The 21,545-nt window shown below is 36.9% G+C and overlaps 1 protein-coding gene across 5 annotated transcripts in view; it reads left to right on the top strand.

Annotated features, from left to right (window-relative positions):
• LOC113077974 (PDZ domain-containing protein 2-like) overlaps positions 1-21,545 on the top strand; it is a 62,517-nt gene that overhangs the window by 19,005 nt on the left and 21,967 nt on the right. For 3 of the 5 annotated variants that reach the window (XM_026250236.1, XM_026250231.1, XM_026250253.1), the window contains 4 exons: positions 10,458-10,947; positions 15,868-16,013; positions 19,226-19,358; positions 19,581-19,751. In XM_026250236.1, the coding sequence (XP_026106021.1) occupies positions 10,458-10,947; positions 15,868-16,013; positions 19,226-19,358; positions 19,581-19,751 (940 nt within the window). Of the gene's footprint in view, positions 1-7,414; positions 7,632-10,457; positions 10,948-15,867; positions 16,014-19,225; positions 19,359-19,580; positions 19,752-21,545 lie in introns of those variants that run through there. The other 2 variants (XM_026250261.1, XM_026250244.1) reach the window with 2 other exon arrangements.

Here is a 21,545-nt window from a genome sequence, read left to right as displayed (position 1 = left end):
TTCTGACAGATTAAAACATAAGTATGATTACCTCTGCTTTAACCCATTAAACCTGGCTTAGTCTCTTCCAATATCATTCATTCTCTTATTAAATCCTTCATTGCTCTTTATTGGCAATAATAATAATAAATAAACAGTTCCATGTTGGTTTACTCTTAAAATGGCACTCTACTACAGCTGTTATGTGTTTCCTTATCTCATTTGTTATTTTTTCAGTATTATACGTTGCCGATGTTATTTTCATGTAAGCCTAGTGGTCTGAACTCATAGTGGATGAAATCAAAAGGAGAGAGCATTGGCTACTGCAGAAGTGCTCTATCTGTGAAGGAAGCACCGTGTAAATAAACACTGTAAATCTACTTATCTCTGACTCACATAAGCTCCACAGTAGCACTACACAAAGAGAGATACTCTATATCCTCCCTGTTTTAAACTGCTTTTTTGAAACCCACTTGACACAGGCTCGAATTTATGAATAAACAAAAAGTGCTTTGGTCAACTTATTGCACTGAATATCCCCTTCACAAACTGTATTACTGCAATCTTGCATTCTGAGGCTTCAGTAATTGGGATGTACATGGCAAATTCTGTGGAATAACCCAAACCCTTATCTTCTCTGTTGATGCTCTTTATGAATTACTTTTGCATTTCTTTGAAAGACAGAACCCCTGTGCTGTTTTTGAGCACACTATCGATGTCGGGTTTGGCGATGAGTGCATCCCTGAATTCCTTTGAGCTCCCAAAGGGAATAATAGATTTGCGCAACCGATCGGAACAGGTTTTGTGGTAACTAATCTCTGTTTTAAGCAACAGGTCATGTTTGGGTTGTTTGACTCTTGTCCCTGTCCCAAACCAACAATTTTGTTGTGCCTTCCCCAATCCTAACTGCTTTCAGAGGTGGATGACCATCTGTCTCTGATAATCTAATTGAGAATACATGGATCCCTGTTTCATTATCTTGTATATACTACTGTTCAAACGTTTGAGGTCAGTAAATTTAATTTAGTAAATTTAAAAGTTATATGGCTTCTTCCCGACGCAGAGCCGCTTGTGGTGCACTCTATTTCCCCTCTGCCTGCTTGTTTATGTGCTGATTGCTGACTGAGTTTTTAACTTCAGCTCTCCTCTACACTGTGGAATGCCTTTATACAGTATCTGTGTATGGCTGCTGTCTTGCCTTGGGAGGCCAGATAATATACCCATAAGTTGTTTTAAGTGATATCAGGAATTGGGTTTCTTTTAAAGTAGAAGCAAATCAGAATTCCTTGGTAATCATTAGGGATGCACCAATAACCATTTTTTCAGAGCCGATCCAATCCTGATGTCAGCTGACTAATAGGGACAGTGTAATGATTCTATTCCCGTGTATTTCCCTCACAAGTTGATCTCATGTTGAACTCTTTTCTAAACCACATCATTAGCTAATCAGCCCAGCGAGAACATGATTTTCTTAATTTTGTCTGGCCAGCATTGGTTCTTGTATTCTTAGCAAACACTTTTTCTGAGTTACCCCGGATGAGGCTGGATGGAAGTAATTTCACACAGTATTTAAATGATCATTGTGAAAGTAGCAAACTTTAGGTTCATGCATAATGAGAGTGGTTTTCGATGTTTAAGCCAGAGTTCATTCAGGCTTTTTTTCATGAATGAAATGAATATATTTGATATTTGTGGTTTTTTTTTGTTGTTGACACAGCTATTATATCAAAACAGTTCATGAAATTCACATTATTTCAAACTTTCATGCTCTACTGTGGTCTAACAAACACTTTGAAGTTAAGTATTTGGACACTCAAACCACTTAAAAATGTATAAATGACTACATTAAATAACAAAATATCTAAGAACGATTTCCAGACAAATGTCACAAGAAGACACTTGTTAGGTTTTATATTTAAAACAACGTCATCTAGGATACCAGTATGAACCTGAGGAGAAATTCATACATCCAATCCGTTAAAATCTCCCAAAGACTGAAAAATGGTTAGTCATTTAAAGCTCCAGTATGCGATTTTTGTAGTTGACCACAAGAGGGAGCATTTCCAACAAGAACAAAGGCGAAGCTTGATGATGCTATGAAGCAGGTGACGATGGGAGATGTCTTTTTTAATACGTTTTCACCATAGCAATGTATCTAAATTGGATAAACGAATCATGATCACGGATGAGGTAATTTATTCGTTTTTGTATTACCTGTATATCTGATCATATTATTTTATGTCATCATAATTAACGAACTGCAAGGAACGTGAAATGTTATACTATATTATCCCGTTACAACTTACAGCTATTTGTTAAATGATTTGTTGGGTTAATGTTGTGCAGTGTTACGTGTTTATGGTTAATGTGGCCGAATATGGACGCTTACGTTTTACTGGCACTTCAATACTCGCCAAAGAGTAATCGTGATCCATAACAACGACAACCAAACCATACGCGCGGCAATAACATAACCACCACTTCCGCATTTGACCATGTGATATTCTGGTGTGGTGGAACATCACATGGTCTACACCGGAAAAAAAGTATAGAGCGGACATTGCGTCACTGAGAGGTGACATTTCTTTTCCAGGACGGCCAGTTATTTAGAATCGGAATTTCTCTTAAATAAAAAATCTTTGGAGACTTTTGAGATATTGTAAGTACACAACTGAAGGAAATATATCACACTGTGCAAGTTATTTTCGGAAATGTTATTACAAAATTCCTACATATTGCAGCTTTAAAACTGGCTCAGAAAAGTTAGTTATCAGAAAATTTCTATAGCATCATTTTTTATGGTTTGAGGTTTGGTTATATAATGCATTCAGACATTTTGAGAGTGATTTAAGTGTCTAAATAATTTAAGGGGCACTGTATGACCTAATAATGTGATTTTATTACAAGAATCAAATGAAACAGCACAATGTCTTCATGAATAAGCTTTTAGAATAAAGATTTGTTGTTTGTTAATCTAATTGTTTTTTTAATGTCATTAGCTTATTGTGACGTCTGTTTCTTGCAGTAATTTTTGGAGGCACCGAGCCTAATCTTAATCCTATTTTTCTAGAGTTTATTATTAATGTGCCTGCTCATTCACATGTTGTTCCCTTCAAGTCAATCACCCGAGGCTCTGCCAGTTTCTTTTGTTGGTCTCCACCTTGTCAAATCATGGATCCTTAAGCTAAACCAGCCAAGAACCACGAATGCAGATGCAGTTGGACACATACTTTTTAAACAGTATTTGAAGAAATGTCAGTGTTCTGGTTTTGAGTATGTGCTGAGTCAGAACTTTCTTGATTTTGGATCGTGTTTGTTGTGTCTTTAGCACTGAACAGTGGTTCTTGAGAAAAGGGTTTTGAAGTGTTATATAGATCTCAGCTTGGAGATAGAACTACATAAATCAGAGTCTTTGCTTGGAGCCTGAGCCATCTTCATCAGACCCAAACATAAAATTAATATGAAAAAGTGGAGTCGAAATGTGTTTCAGCATCTGGATAGAAGCGCTTATGTAATAATAGTTTCTATCGTTGCATAATAATCATTGATATCAGATGTCCATAAACCAGAAATCTGTTTTTATAAACTTACTCCTGGCTCTTCTTCTCTTTTATGTGGTCACCAATCTATGTGCTGCATTGCCATGTCTCATCACACAAAACATGACAAACACTAGACTGTGGGTGTGAAGTGGTAGAACAATTTTCTCCTTTCTCCTCTCCACCAGTTAGATTGAATTCACCCTGTTTGGCAGTATTGGTTTATTCTTGTGAGTATGCAGGATCCATTGCAACATATGATATCCAGGTGCACAGTTTTATGCACATCTGCAGTAGCTTGGCCATGCAGATGTAAATGAGCGTCGTCCCAACCTTACATCTGCACCTTCGATACAAATCACGCATAGGTGCCACTTTGTGAAGTCTGCCAAATCCAAGATATGCAGAAAAGCAAACATTGAGCTTTGAAGGGCGACGTAGTTCTGAATGGTTTTGTCAACACTGTATGGGAAAAGTCTTAAGCATCCTCCACTCCGTGACAACAAATCTCTCCGTGTAGCTCAGAGAGATGCGGGATTCGAGGACTTCGAGACATTTCAGCCAGTCCGAAATAGATGGATTTCCTTACTGCAGCTGTGGTTTAGTTTGAAAGAGGCAATGCAGGCCTGTTGCTGGGTTTTTCAGAGACCCATTAGCTTTTACAGCAGCTTCAATTCCTTGTCAGTGTGCCTGAGCTGAGGTCATGGCTTCTTTTTCTTCTTGTTTGGTCTTTATCAGACTCTAATTTGCATGACAGGTCTTCAGAACGGAGGGGTTTTATCTCATTTTTCACTTCAGTTGGTTCTCTCGAGTGTAATAATGAACACGTGTCTGATGTTTGCTATCATCTAAAAGCACTCTATCAGTGTATGGCACACACCTGCTGAGAAAAACTGCGGCTGCAGAGCTGACTGCATTTTTTTAACCATTCATCTGCATCCACGTTACTTCTTTCCTTCGATACCTCCACTGCTATCCTTTTTTCATCCCCTGCATTTTGCGCTGTGGTTTTCATCCATCATTCAGGCTCTGAGAGACAGATGGTAGTTGGCTGAATGTTTGATCAGTGGCCCAAATGAAAGGAGTTTATGGCTTTTGATTGATATGAGGTTGATGAGCACCATTACAGTATCTTGTTATATCCCTTTATTGTGTGGTAATGTAATGTTTATGTTGCCCTGTGCTCATGATCCAGCATGTGTGGGTTGGCAAAGTTTGAGTTAAATGGTCTAGAGAAAGTAAGTAATGTCACGGACTGAACTTACATCATGACATCATGTACATAAATCACGTTTAGAGCTGCAGACTTATTCACTGCAGCCGTAAAACACTCCTTCTCTTTTATTAAAGTGGCAGTCCATCAGTTCGAACTGTCATTATTAACCCTTATGTTGTTCCAAACCCTCTTTGACTTTCTTCTGTGGAACACAAAGTGTGAAATGTTGATTAATATGTTTTTCTCTATAATAAAATGATGAAAAAGCACCATAAGAGACACACACGTGGACTATATGTCTTCTGAAGTCATACAACAGCCAAAATTTAATTTGTTATTTACTGAAAATATCTCAGCTGTGTCTCACAAATCAAATATTTTCAGTTTGGTCTTCTGTCAATGATTATGGGATTTTCATCTTTGGGTATACAGGCATGAAATGAAAAAATTACCTCAATTTATTTTCTAAATATTGTTCTCTTAATCTTGTTTCAAACAATTCATCCATGCATTTATTTATTATATATATATATATATATATATATATATATTTTTACTGTTTAGTTTTGAAAAGAAAAATATATATATAAGTGGATCTTCAGGTAACTCTACAAATTTGACTCTGATGATGCATGTCAAACTTTTATAACCATTAAACCCCGTCCACAGTCGACTGCATACTTGCGTTTTTGAGTGCAACACCCACATTTTTCCTTTTCCGAATCCGTTATTGTCGTTATTTCTGTTTAGTTGCAACTTCAAAAATTCTAAAGAAAACAAGCAACTTTTTCCTCTTCACACTTTCATCCTGTTTTTCCTCTGTTGGCACTATGTAAATGCAGTTAGACAGGGTGGAGGTGTTGAGACATGCACAGCAGTTGTCCACATGTGATATATGCTATCTGGAAGGACATCATTGCTGCAGAATTGTGAAGGTTTTATAGGCTTCAAAGAAGATAATAGCATCGCAGCTTACAATAAGTTTTTTACACAGCCTAGCCAGACCCAGACCTGTTGCTTTCTGCATTTCCACCACGGTCTAAAATACCTTGAAGATTAGGCAAATAGTCTGGTGATGTCTGCATGCGTTTCTCAATACAAAGTATGCATATTTCGGACTTGCATCCTCTGTAGTTTGGACTTTGCGAGTTTGAATCGGGAGTGTGAACTCCCGCGGACGGGACGACGCAAGTCCAGTAATTCTGCAAACAGAAACTGTCTTTATAAATAAACCACAGATTTGAGTTTTAAACAACTAGATTCTCCCCTGAAATACTTTTAAAACTACATTTCATGACACAACAACAGTAATATTTTAAAAATGATCCGAATAAATGGTGGTTGAGATCACAATGCTGCGTGAACTCAACCAATCAGCATGTTTAGCGCCCAAGTCCCGCCCCCAAAAGTTCCAGACATTTGAAAAAGTATTACATCGCGACTATCTACCGAAATTTATTTAGATCCTGGTTCCTGCAGTGGAAACACATGGAGTACCAGCCCAAAGTCCTTAGTTCCTGGGTAAAGTTCCAGCGGTGGAAACACGGCTTATCTCAATCCTCTGGAATGCAGTGCAACATTTCCAGTCTGCCATTGAGATTGGTATTGCCATCAAAATCTAGGAAAGCACATTTGGATTTTACATGTGGATTTTACATTTGTGCCAAGGTAGATTTGGTTGAGTTATGCTGAGATATTTTCATAGACATGTGGGACGATTTTTGTCTCGAGTCCCACAGCATTACAGAATTTGTTCTTATCAAAAAGGGAAGCTCCCAGATAACAGATCACGACAGAAATGGGTCAGACATGTTTCATTATCAGCTAGAGGAAGGAGGGAAAGAAACAACACAATAAAGGAACACCAGAGGCCCAAAGTCTGTTGTCTCCTGTTAAACAAAAATGAGACCACAGCTGCTTTAGAGCTTTAGACAGTGTGTCAAACCAACAAATTCCAGATATGTGCTGTCTTACCTGAAAACGTCTGAAACTTCGAAGCAAGCACACTTCCGAACCTGCATAAAAACTCTGCTTGCTTCTTCTTCAGGGATTGTGATCTTCAACGATATTTCCTGAACATTCCTCACTTTGTTGTATTTTTAACTTGCCAGCACTTTCAGTCCTTGCATGTTTTAGTTCCAGGAGTTCTAATATGACTGCATTTACATACCCCATTGGTCTTGATCTTGATCTAGAGATATTTAGACCTTAAGCCATCATGCATGTCGTTTATTTAAAAACAGCTCTTGCTAATCTTGATGATGAATTCTTATGGTATGTTTGCACGTCCAGGCTCTGTAATCATCTAAACAACAGACTCGGGTGACCTCAGTCTGTCATTAGCAGCTGGCCAGAGTGCAGAATGCATCTTTTTGACAGATGATTTGAGCTGAAACTCAGAGGTTGTCATATACATGACTGCTACTTTAAGTGAGGTATGTCATGAAACATACATTCTTTATGAGCTGAATAATAGTAACATATAGTGTACCACGTTATTGTACCAGTAATGCTCGACATACTGTATAGAAGTGTTTTTTCAGCTTGTTTATTTTTGTAAATAATAATCACAAATACAATTTCAAGGGAACAATCAACAGTTATAATTTTTGTCATAATCATGCATCCATAGTATCTCGTCCATTGTCTGGCTTGCTTTTTAGGGGATGTAAGCAAATGCTTTGTTGTATTACATCAACACTTTCAGTATGGCTAGTCATTGTCATAGAAAGGCCACTCCCCTCTGCTATTGTACAGCTGAAAGCATGGAAAACTAGGGAAACAATTTACTCATCCACAGTTAACTAGGTCTGTGTGCAGCACTGGAGGTAGTGTTACCATAATATTGAAGGACGCTGTTCATTCATCCTGAGACCCTGGCATCAGTTAAACTCAAGGTGTGTGTGCTCTTTTGACCTATATTACATTTCTTAAAGATAGATTGTTTTTCAGCAGTGTGTCTGTTTTTATTTGGTCTGCTTTAAAGAGATAGTTCACCCAAAAATGTATTTGCTCTCATGTAATTCCAAAAATACCACAGTAAAAACATGTTAAATGGTTTACGGTAAGTTCCACTACTAAATAGAGTGAAAACTGTATTGGACATTACATGTCATTTTGCAGTAGTATACCGTTTTGTAAAAGATTGTATAATTTACAGTGAATAACCGTAAATTGACATTCCCAGAATACCCTGTATTTTTTAGTTTTTGTTGAAATAACTATGTTTCTTCTTAGTTTTTTCTTATCAGTTGGTTACATTAGGGTTGTATGTTACATCTAATGTTGTCAGTTAATGTTTATTGCATTATTTCAGTTTAATGTGTGTTACCATGATGGTTTTTAGTGTTTGTGTGAATGACACTGTGCACCTTCTTTATATCAACAGGGCTGGGCAAAAATATTTTTTCAGATTAATTGTTTTTTTATTTTTTTATTACGTTGATTCAATATAGATTCTCAAAAGCCATGAATTAACGTAATAAAATGCATTTAAATGTGAATAAACTGTCAGAAATATATTATGTCTTGTCTTAAGACTACTAATAATAAATATTAATAAATCTTTATTTTTAAAGGAATAATCACAATTGTTTTCTTTTTAATTTTAACAGTAAAATTAAAGCACTTTGTTTGCCAAAAGGGTTTTTAATTAACTTTTTTTATGCCTTCATCTGATTACCAGAAAAATTAAGAAGAAAATTTTATACGGCCCTATTATTGTTTAAAAAAAGAACCATAAAAAATTTTTTTTAAATAAAAAAAGATTTAAAATACAGGCTTGTGGCTCTTAATTTCCTTTTATAAATTCACTATTTGTAAACTGATGTTTAGTGTTCATTTTTTTAGAAATGTTAATAGCATTTGTATTAAAACTATATTCACTGAATGTAATAAAAAAAATGTATTGAAAAAAATCGAAAATCAAATCAAATCAAGAGCTTGTGAATCAAAATCTAAATCAAATCAAATCAGGACATCTGAATTGATACCCAGTCCTATATGTTAATATTTAAAACCTGCTTGTTATAGGCTTTGGTTAATCATGTGATTTTCTCATCACCTGCTTTTGGTGCAGTGTTTACAAAGGTACAAAACAGATTTCAGGACATCAGTGGGTTGGTATATTAACATAATATCAGTTAATGAAACTATGGTATTTAACCGTAAATTTGAGTTAAAATAGTAAAACCTAATGCGCTGCTACCACGTTTTTTACCGTAAAATTCTGGGAACCAGAAATTCATTTTTTAATTTAATTTACCCACAGCTACTGTTTTCTTTTTACTGTAGAACAAAACTTTGCAAAGCAAGCAACAAAAATGATAAACTTAGATCATTTTACCTTGTTAATGTATAATAATATTTTAGCTCTCAAAACCAGCTGAGATTGTCAGACATGTTCAGTATACAGCTAAATATGTCAATCAAAGCACATGAGAAAAGAGCTAAGAGTGTGTTCTTATAAGATAAACCTGTGAAAGTGTTTCTGCTGCTAGTATTTAAACTTCTAAGTTGTACTGGCTGACACAGGGTGTCCTGGGACACTGTATATCACTATCAGTTTCTTTTCTAATGACTATGTCTTTGCACTTGTCCAGACAAGGTGTAAAACATGCTCTGCACTTTTTTGCATCAGTGCCCTTCCTTATTTCAAGAACTCCCGGACAATTCCATAACCAGTGATTTGGTGAATGACAGATTCAGAAGCTCCTTTGTTTGCTCTCTGAATTATACAGGCATAATTTGCACTAAATTAAAATCTGGCATTTTTCTTCTCCTCGTGTTGTTTTATAACGTGTGTGATTGTGTTGTATGATCTTCCATGGAACTCAAAAGGTGCAACATACACTAATTTTCAAAGTAGTCAATTAAGAGTTTTCCTGTTTTGTAAAGAAGTCTCACCAAGGTTAAAAAACAGTGTAAAAACAGTAACGTTGTGAAATATTCAAGAACATTTTATGGATTTTAAAATGTAATTTATTGCTGTGATAAACAGGGCCTTCAGAAATCATTCTGATATGCTGATTTGATGCTCAAGAAACATGTATTATTATTATTTTTAACAGTGGGGCTGCTTATTTTTTTTAACCATTAAATATCATGCGTAACCTTCTTAGTATGAGGACTGACAATATGTACCATAAATGTATCATAAAAGTGGACCAAGCAACTTGTTTGTTATATTCTATCTCCTCTTAAGTCAAGCAGTAACTTTATCTGAGAAATAGACCAAAATGTAGGTCGATATTGGCCAGATTATTGATTGAGTCAGTGTGTTTGAACTCAAGAACAAGATCAGATTTATAAACAAGAATTTGGACTGGTTTTGTGGACTGTGTTAGACATTCTATTGAACAGATCTGGTTTAAAAGAACCACAGTACTCCGAATGAGCTCTCTTGAATGTATAAAGCAGAGCTACAGTGGATATGTTTTTAGGTTTTAACAGCTTTACATCCCAAGTCTTCATTCACTTACATGTAAAAGAGTGGACAAGATACTACTATTATTCTTTTTTGTTGTTCAGCGAAGAAAATAGGTCACCTGGGTGTGATCTGTAAAAAGGCATTTGACTGCAGGGCAGTGTATTTAATGTGATTGTAAATGTTTGATTTGTTGGACAGCTCTGTAATCCTCTGTATTGAAGGAGAAACCTTTTGAAGGCTTTCATTGTGATCGTGTAGTAGGAGTTTGTTAATTTTCGTTCTTATTTCTTCACAGTTACTTGGCAGAGCAGTGCTGGAATGGAGGCTGCATCTACCTGATCATGTTGCGAAGAATTAAACGCAAGGCTCCTCTCCCTCCATGCAATGGCAGTGGGGGCAATTCTGTGGACGTCTCTAATGAGCACCGGCGCAGTGTCTCCTCCGAGCCTGCAGGCAGCCCTACACCGAATGGACAGAACGGCAAACGAATCCGCAAATTTGGTGTCATTTCCCGCTCCTCCTTCACTCGAGACCGCAAAGACAGTAAAGATAGCCGGGGCTTTAAGCATGAGAATGGTTACAACTTCATGGAGGCAGAGGTCACGTCTCCAGAGAGCAGCACCCCTCAGTACACACCGACCGATTATAGTCCAGTCTTTGGCTCCTCCGAGCTGATATCCAATCACATGAAAGTGGGGAGCACAGCCACCCTGCCTAGCCGATTCCACTCACGCCGGTCTGAGTCAATAAACAGTGAGCCTTCCAGTCAGGTAAGAAATATAACGGTAAGAAATCTGTTGTTTTAATGTAAGCTGTTGGAACTGGTTATTCAGAAAAGTGCAGAATTGAATGAATGCTTGAATCACCTAGGAGTGTGAAAGAATATTATGTAAACATTAAAATATTATTAAATTAGTATTATTTATAGAAATGTTTTATATATATATATATATATATATATATATATATATATATAGTTATATATTAATACAATTTCTACAATTTAGATAATAGAAATACTAGATTATGCAATAGTCTAAATGATAAAACCGTCCACATTATAATATGTTCTATATTATAAAGCCAAACTGTTTGAAGTCTGTTGTGTCTGGGGAAAAGTTGCACAGATTATGGCCTGAAATGTCTCTATTAAAAATCTAAGAAAACAAACAGAAAAGAGGGCACATTAAAGTCTTTGGAAGCACCCTTTAAGTGCACATATTTGAACATTTGAGCACTCTGCTATTGACTTTGCTTTGAGGTTGAATGAGTGGTTGGTGGATGCTCATGATGTAATTGGAAGTGTGGACCCCACAGTGCAACTAACTGCATATGTTTTCCATTTGATTCTCTATTGGGACCGCTAGTGTTCCTTGGAGCATGTAAGCCTTATGACTTATGAGTGGCTCACTCAAAATAACCATAAGGGTTCTTGTAGATGTATCCATGTGTCAGTGGTTGGAAGAACTGCTTGGAGGGGTCATCCCAAAAAGCTGTATGGGTCTGATTTTGATCAATCACACAGGACTTCAAAGACCGACAAGGTGCGGGTTCCATGAGATCCCATGACAAGCCAAGAGGACAACAGACTCAATCCATGTGCTTAATTGTTAACTGTGTCCTCAACTAACATTTAAAATAAAATTATAAAAGGTTCTCCCACACAAATTTAGCAAATATTCATGCTCTTTGAAGTGCTTGAGGTGGGTTATATTTTTAATAGGAATGCACAATATGGGTACCATTTTAGGCTGATTATAGAAGTGTTTATTATTATTATTATTACTATTATTGCTTGTTATTGGACTACTTCAGTTAATCTTTAAAAAAAAAAAAAATTTTATAACACATATTAAATATAATCTGTATCATTAATGATGGGCTCCCTCTAAAATACACTTTTCCAATGTGATAAAAAAAATTACCTATACAGTCTTACATACACCATGCAAGTAATTAGTAGCATTAATGTGTCTGTGCAAGCACTGGGTAGGAACAGGCCAGTGGGAGGATGTGCAAGCTTATTTTGACAGTGAACAGGAAAAGCGTGAGAATGTGAGAAGAGAGGTGGCAGCAGACCATCTCAGTCAGATATCCCGTGCCGGTGATTCACCCTGCCGACAGGCTTTTCTTGAGAACATGCCCCTCTCCGAGACAGATTTCAAAGTAAATGTGAACAAGTGGCAGCATGTTTATAGTTCTGAGGTGTGTGCTAACCCAACTGTCATGCTGGGAAGGAGTCTTACAGGTAAAGTGTGTTTCTGCGCCACAAGAGGCACCACGCAGAATTGCAAAAATGATGACAGGCTACGCAGAAACCTCAAACACCCTTTATCTAGGCTGAATAGAAAGGGGCTGTAAGATTCTTTTTTTGCGAACCAAGGCTGAATTTATTTAATTATTAAATATAAAGTAAAACAGTAATATTGTGAAATATTATTACAATTTATAATAACTGTTTTCTATTTTAATACGCAGGTGCTTCTCAATAAATTAGAATGTCGTGGAAAAGTTCGTTTATTTCAGTAATTCAACTCAAATTGTGAAACTTGTGTATTAAATAAAATCAGTGCACACAGACTGAAGGAGTTTAAGTCTTTGGTTCTTTTAATTGTGATGATTTTGGCTCACATTTAACAAAAACCCACCAATTCACTAACATAAATGAACTTTTCCACGACATTCTAATTTATTGAGAAGCACCTTTATTTTAAATATGTAATTTATTGCTGTGATGGCAAAGCAGAGCATGCATTACTCCAGTTTTCAGTGTCACATGATCCTTCAGAAAACATTCTATGGTAATTTGGTGATTACATTTCATATTATCACTGTTGAAATTAATGTGCTGCTTAATATGTTCATGGAAACCTTGAAAACTTTTTCCCACGGCACTTTGATGGATCAAAAGTTGAAAAGATCAATAGTAAAGACTTTTACACTATTAAAAAAACAAACAAATAATAAGAATAATCTGTCACATTTAATCAATTTAATTCATCTTTATTGAATAAAATTATTCATTTCTTAAAACTTTATATGATATAATATTTAACTAATACCAAAAAAGTAATTGTGGTAAGTTTGTCAAGACTGTAAACAATCCCAATGTTTTTCAGTGTGTTTTCTTCCACCATGTTAACATCTTGCCAGTGTTTATTTGTGTTTCAAAATGTTTTGGTTTCTAATGTTTTTTACATGGGAAAACCCCCCCAATATTTCCTTTAACTCTGTGCATACAGACGCTAAAACAGAGCTTTGAATGACAAAATGGAAACAAATTAAGGGTTATGTAAGATCAAATTAGTATGACAAAGGAATAATTGTCATAAAGTTGTTTAAAATATATTTTTAGGCTAATTTCATTACATCTTTTAAATTCTTTTAGAAAATTCATAGGCTTCTGTGTTAGTGTTACTGTTAGAAAAGCTTTGATGTCAGGCACAATAGCTATAAACGGCTCGCTGGCTGAAATGAATTCATGGATTCAAGCACTGCTTTTCGAGTAAAGCTGCTAGACTAGTCCTGCTGTGCTACCAAAGTCAGGTGATGAAAGTTGTTTGCATAATTAATTGCTCTTTGTTTTTGTTTTGTTTTTCAAATAGTTTTATAGTAAACTGATTTGTGCCATGTCTTCTTATTTTAATTATTTAATGATTTTAAAAAATTACTTTTTATATTATATACTGTATAGTTGATTGTTATGTAAAGCCTGACTGAAAAAAAAAAGATGCACGCTGAATGTCATGGCATTTTATGTTATGGACTTTTTGAGTGCAGTAAGGAAGATGTCGGTTTTTCCTTCAGCAGGAGTTGAGAAACGGGACCACTTCAAGCTGTCATTTATTCATTCAGAAGCAGAGAATAATAACATAATTGATTTATTGTTAAAAGCTATTTAGCCATCATAATAGACAATAATTGAAAAATCTCACCTCGTTTTTGCCACAGCAGACAGGAAGAAAGAACAAATTGCACAAGTAAACATATTTCGTCCCTTACCCTTCACATCCAAAACATTTGTTTAAAAGAATGTCTGTTCTGTCATTTGATGAACCTGAATTCATATTTGAGACCAAATTTAATATTTTATCGAAGGACAAGAACATTAAAGTGGTCATATGATGTGATTTCAGGTTTTCCTTTCTCTTTGGAGTGTTACAAGCTGTTTGTGAATAGATACGATCCCTAAAGTTGCAAAAACTAAAGTCTCAAACCTAAAGATATATATATATATATATATATATATATATATATATATATATATATATAAAAAAAATCCTCGCCTCGTTTAAACACGCATGTCTATGTCACGATGTAAGATTTGCATAACAGCATCCAAATGTTCACGCAAAGAAAAGAGGAGTAACTTTGATTCTCGCTGTAGTGTTGTTGTTGCCGCCGCCTCCATGTTGTGGAGACGCTGTGTGCTTTGTTGTGAAAGCGAATATACTTAGTTTGACCTTCTTAAAGAGAACACAACTAGAAATCAGTGGTTAAGATGTATTTACAACACTGTTCCAGAACAGTTCAACCCAAATATGAGAGTGTGTCCACTGCATTTTATAGAGGTCTGTTTCCTCTGAGAGTAGCCTACAATGTAGTCTGTGTTTCTTTAAAGTGAGGCAATTACAAAAGGCTGTATGAGTCATTATAATCAGAAACTGTGTCTCCACTGGATGCAACAAATGCCTCGTTTGTAATGGGTTTTATTGGTTTTGTCTCGTGCCGGAAGATGGCATCACAGTATGGTAAAGGGCGTAACATTTAAAGCACATGCTTGAGGTATTCAGCCAATGCACTGGATAGCTGGCCAATCAGCATACACATTGCTTTGTATAAATTAATGTGCTTTTGTACAGTATGTGGAAAATAATGTGTTTTTGAACCTTAAACCGCATAAACCTATTGCATTACACCAAATACACAACATGATGTTATTTTTAGCAACATCATATGACCCCTTTAATGAATAGTAATGGCTTTGAACATATTAAGACTGACTTGCTGCTCAGACAGTGAAAGAAGTGAATCTGTCAGAAAAAAACCTTGGAAAATACATCAATTCAGTTCTTCCACTCACCGTGTTTTTGGAGTATAAGTCGCACCTAAGTATAAGTTGCATCAGACCAAAAATACATCATGACGAGGAAAAAAAAATTATAAGTCGCACTGGACTATAAGTCACATTTATTTAGAACCAAGAGAAAACATTACCGTCTACAGCCGCGAGAGGGCGCTCTGTGCTGCTCAGTGCTCCTGTAGTCTACCCTTGAGCACTGAGCAGCATAGATCACCCTCTCGCGGCTGTAGACGGTAATGTTTTCTCTTGGTTCATGTCAAATTAATTTTGATAAATAAGTCTCACCTGACTATAAGTCGCAGGACCAGCTGAACTATGAAAAAAAGCGTGACTTATAGTCCGGAAAATACGGTAACTTTACAAAAACTTTTTCTTATTTGGAAATAAAAAGCTCTACAAAAAAAATTAAAAACAATGTTTCTTAATTTGCTAAAACTTCTGTTCAGAGATGAGCAGTAGTTATTTTTGCAAGAAATACAGCATAAAAAGCATTTTGAGAACTGTAATGTAAGTTTAACCACAAAACAGCTGGTGCAGGACTTGAGGTTTATTTAGTGTTATATAATTAAGAACATTCCTGATTGTTCCACCATACGGATAAATATCCCCCTCTTCTCTACAGTCCTGTGACAGCAGCCGGATCTGGAAGATGCACGTGGTAAAGGGTCGGGATGGACTGGGTGTCCAGATCACAGGCGGGCGAGGGTCCAAGCGCTCTCCTCCCGGGATCATCGTGGCCCACGTAGAGGAGGGAGGAGTCACACAGAGGTAAATGGATTTCATTTGCAAAGGTTTTCATTTGCTGCTGTGGCAACTGTACGTGCTGTGGTGACCCTGCTCAATCAGCATCTCATGCATATGTGAGCGTCAGGGAGTCTTGAGTGCCCTCCACGATACTCATTAATCTTCAAAGCCATTGTGACACCCTCACATGGGTGCACAGAAAATATCCAGTCATGCTGCCATATATACGATAATGACCAGTCCATGAGATATCAGAAGCTTACTTTTATATTAATTATAATTTTTTAATACTTATGTTTGCATAGATAATCTAAGGCGACGTTTACACGATAACAATGTAGTCATGTAGAAAATTTGTTCCCTTGCATTTTTAAAAAGTTTCCCATTTACACGAAAATATTTTTAAAATGATTTGCCTTTACACATATCCGCAAAAATAGAGTAAAAACACTGTATTACGTATGCCAGGCCAGTAGTTGGCACGTTGTTAGCAAACAGTACCTGTAGGGAAGTGATAATTATATGTTCGTTGTATATGATACGTCTCCACTGTTGGTTGTAATATTGGTGAAGTAAATCCACTCTTTGCTGAAGAATCGTTAGTAAAATCCTGAGCAGCAACAACAACAGTACCATGTACTCCACCACTGTGTATGTTTGTTCGCGCCTGCCTTTAAAATTGACACGTACTGCACATGTCTACATACTGTACCTAAGTACAAGTACAATGCATGTGCATGATGTCACCATTTTCAAAGATGGAATCAGATGTTGTACAGATGAACAATATAATTTCAAATACATATACAGTAAACAAACAAAAAAAATTCCAGTATTGTCATATCATGACCCAGATATATGAAATACCATGTCCCCGGCTTCCTGGTGATTTCCACTTCTACTGATCTGCAATACTGTGGAATGTAAGCAAATTGCTGTCGTTTTGCTAAGCTAGACAGAACCAATTACTCTTGGTTACTCCTCCTAGGTGATGTGCTAAGTTAAATAGATGTGCTTGGGACCCAATAAAATTAACTGATTTCAGATATACAAATTCATGAGATGTTGCACATCTGTTGGAGTCAGAGCGGGCTATATTTGGTTTGACCAGCACTAGGGTTTATAGTCCTAATTGAGCAGTCAAACATTTTCTCCTACAAAGTTTTAATGGGGGGCTATTTCTGAGAAACCTGTAAACATAAATCATGCATATTGGTCTAGCTGGCCACTTTCCAAATCTTTCTTTCTAGTGTGTTGCAAGAGGTGACCTGGTGGTCAGATCAGGGCCATTAATTCAGCATGATGTGGGTAGTTATGAAGTTTCCTGCCCTTATATAACAGCTGAATCTGACATAACCTCAGATACCTTCGTCTGTGAATGAAGCCCTGAGGATTTTGACCAGTGAGAGGCTTTAAGATTTTGAATCTTTCTCTCTTCACTGCACACTGTTAATCGTAGTGAAGCTTCACTTGGGTGGTCAGGCTGGAACGATCCAAACTGCAGGACATTTGGAAATGGAAGAATGTAACAGAGACGAGATGTCTTTGTGGGATAGTATGCCTAAATTATTTTTCTTCATAAAAGCATGATGAAACTAGTCTCCCTATGCTCTGAACTCAATGGTTATTGCATCATTTGCACCTTCTAGATTAATAAATAGTTCAGATGAATGTGGATAATTTTAGACAGTTTTGAAGTTTCAGAAGTAGATAATTCCTTCTCTTAGCCCATGATACATGGTCATCAAGGATATCAAATAAAGAAATAGTTTGGAATGTTCTGTATTCTCTCAGTTCAAATACATTTGTCTTTAATTATGGGTTCAATCACAAAGCACTAAAACCCTTTTGTAATTGTAAGGATTTTTATAATTTTTCATGCCGTAAATCTGAAGTGCAGACCAAACTGTCAGGCCTAGATACTTAAAGGCATTGAGGCGCTACAGCGATGAAAAATGCAAAATCGCTCATAACTCCATAACTTTTAGTAGACTCAAGTGTCTTATGTCATTGGAATTCTAGGCTCAAGACAAACAAAATCTCAGGCTTCATTTCTGGTATACAGATTTTTCCACCATTTTGAATTTTGTCCAAAACCTACTTTTGCAAACTAGTCCTAGGTTTTTCGCCTGATTGGAACCAAACCAATGCAGAAATATCACATTTATTTTTCAAGTGTGTAGATGATTGTATATTGTGCGATTTTACACACAATATTCATATTATATGACAGAACTCTTCATTCTGAACAACTTTTCCTCAAAAACCACTTATGTCAATAAAATAGTTAAAATATTTGAGAATATGTATTAAAAAATACAACTTTTGTGAAATAGTTCCATTTTTTTTCTCCAAAAAAAAAAAAAAAACGAAAAAAAACACTGCATTACAATTCTCTGGACTGTCAATATTTATCCAAAATAAAGTTGAACTTTTGCATTTGGACAGCTATAACAGTGTCATTTAAAAATATGGGTGTGGCCAAATATCCTAAAATACTATAAAAAATCTAAACAAAAACTTAATGTTATAAAGAGACATTCAGTAAGCTTTTTGTTACCTCTCATGTAATTCAAATATCTATGTCTACAATGAAGTTTGTAAGCATGTGTGTAAGCATTCTTAATGAGTATTAATATAATATAGTTTAGCTATTTCATTTCAGTGTATGTGGGTGTCTGTGAGCATATTCTCCATTATGGATGTGTTTTAGTGTCAGCATTACATTTCATGTTGGCCGAGACCCTAAAGCATAGAACATTAAAGGCCTTAAAGCACTTGAACCCTATTTTTATTTAGTGACGGGAAGGGATGTGTGGTCAGGCATGGTGACCCATACTCAGAATTTAACCCAAGTACACACACAGTAACGAACACACACACACCCAGAGCAGTGGGCAGCTGTATTGCTATGGTGCCCCGGGAGCAGTTGTGGGACAGTAGTAATATCTAGTTGCAATATTTACGAAAATATTGTTTAAGTGTTAGTAGAACAAACCCGTCATAGAGGATTCCTCACAGGTTGTTGTTATCCCCGGTTGACAATATTTGCATCAAGCTACCTGTCATATAGAAACCACTTGTCGTGATCCAATCAATTCTTGATTAACATTCATTAACATCCCATTAACATTTAATTTTAATAGCTGCAGCGTGACTTCAGGAGTGTCTTCTGCTTGTTTTTTTGTAAGGGGATGACCTGGTCATGCTTTGTCTGGATGGTTTTTTGATTTCAGAGATGGCCGTCTGAAGGCAGGTGATGAGTTACTGATGATAAACGGTCACTCCCTGGTTGGACTCTCACACCAGGAGGCTGTAGCCATCCTGCGTTCCACTGCCGGACTTGTGCAGCTGGTAGTGGTCAGCAGGGTGAGTTTGAACTCAGAAGAAAATCAACCTCATACTATATCAACAATTGTGTTTCATTGCACTGGGAAGCATCTTCACCCTCGAATGATGAGCAGTTCTTGATGTGGTCCTTGTATAAAGTGTGTCAGTCATTCAAGCACAGTAAGATGTCATAAGCAGATGTTGTAGCATCTAAAAAATTGAACAGTGAAGCACCGATGGCCTCCTTCCTTCCTTTCCCAGGATGAATCCGAAGTGGACTTCCACAAGTACCCGTCCACCAGCTTGCCTGACCTAGTGAGCACGTGCTCTGGTCCGGACGCCTGTCCCTCTCCTGGAGAGGAGGTGGAGAAGATGGACCCGGACACGGAGGACGTGAGGGCCAGCAGCCTTTCACTGCTCACCCAGGACTTGGTACGTACGTTTGCTGTCTATTTGGCTGATTATCTGCCGCTTTCATCTGATGCTGCCTCAGCTACCCTCAGATCGAGCTAGAACTGTTTTCTGTTTTTGGTAGTTTATGATTAAACATTTTATAGGGAGAAATTCTCAGTGCTTTTATAATCATAATCTGTTTGTTAGGGTGATTATGTACTTCTATGGTTTCTCTGATAAGAACAAGACTTTCCTGATATTTTTCAGCAAAATCTAAATACCTGCAGCATGTTGTGATTTAAGATACAGCATTTCCTTTTAAAGACAGACATCTGCTTTATCTGTTTGCCACTTTTGATCTATGTGCCGGGGCCCCATTTATGTTCTTATGGTTTTTATTTGTTGTTTTGTCAGAAATATATTAGTGCCACTGTTTACTAAGCAACCATTGGCTCAGCATTTGTTCGTTTCATCATAGATAACAAATTATTCATTTGCTCTGCGCAAGCAGGCATGCATCAAATCACTAATGCCACACAGCGTTAATGTTTAATCATCCAAAATGATACGTTGCATTGGTTTGGTAATTAGTAATGACAACATGGCTAATGCCGGCCATTATCTGATGCCACACTGACAGGACCACACAACTCCATGTGTTAGGATTTAACTTTTGCATACAGTGAGAGAACAGCATTCCCCACCACCCCCTCACTGTGTCTATAATGCGAATACGTTCTCGCTTTCAGGAGAAATTTTTTTTAAAAAGACCCAACGTCCTGCCTGCTGTTTAATTATATTAGCATCCATGGCTCCTGTGAATTTGAAACTTTTGACAGATGTTATTGTCTGATCCTCTAGTCCTTATCAATAATTTACTCATGGTGACACTGTTCAAGCTTAAAAAATATTAAACACGCTCGTAAAAGGTACGGTACCATATACAGTATCGTTCCTTTTATATATAGCACTGAATGTAGAGGACTGGATGGGGGAAGTTTGATAGGAAAGAAAAAAGATACAAAAGCTGTTACCTTAAAGGTGGGGGGAAATTCTATTTCATGCATACTGAGTTTTTTACACTGTTAAAGAGTTGGATTCCCATGCTAAACATGGACAAAGTTTCAAAAATTAAGTTGTACGTTGGAAGGAGTATTTTTGTTCCCAAAATACTCCTTCCAGTTTGTCACAAGTTTCGTAAAGTTTTTTCGAGTATGGCTCTGTGTGACGTTAGATGGAGCGGAATTTCCTTATATGGGTCCTAAGGCACTTCTGCCGGAAGAGCGCGCGCTCCAGTATAGCAGAGCACTGAGAGCACAACAGACTTCACTGATCAGAACGAGAGCGAAATGTCACAAAAGAAGTGTTTTTTTGGTTGCCAGGGCAAGACAACCCTGCACAGATTACCAAAAAAACAGCATTAAGGGACCAGTGGATGGAGTATATTTTTACAGAGCATCAACGCAGTTGTGCAAGTGTTTGTGTTTGTTCCCTGCATTTCGAAGATGCTTGTTCACAAGGCCCAGTTTGACGACAGATTTGCGTATCGTTTATTTCTTAAGGATGATGCAATCCCAAGGAAAAAGGGTCACGATCGTGTGTTGGAACCGCAGGCGGTGAGTAAAACTGCTTCAAATATCTCTGCCTCCTTGTTAGTGCGACCCCTCCCATGCCAGAGACCCGGGTTCGAGCCCCGCTCGGAGCGAGTCGTTGCTGCTGCTCTCGTTCAGTTTCAGCCTCTGGATCTGATTCTGGATCATAAATAAACGGCTGAATCTGACTGTAAGCCATGGTTTGTTTTGGATGATGGGTTTTCCCTCACGGTAATGTCAG

The sequence above is a fragment of the Carassius auratus genome, chromosome 5, assembly GCF_003368295.1.
Source record: "Carassius auratus strain Wakin chromosome 5, ASM336829v1, whole genome shotgun sequence".
Lineage (NCBI taxonomy): Eukaryota > Metazoa > Chordata > Actinopteri > Cypriniformes > Cyprinidae > Carassius > Carassius auratus.
Note: the sequence above shows the minus strand (reverse complement) of the source record. Positions and strands in the feature narration are given on the sequence as shown.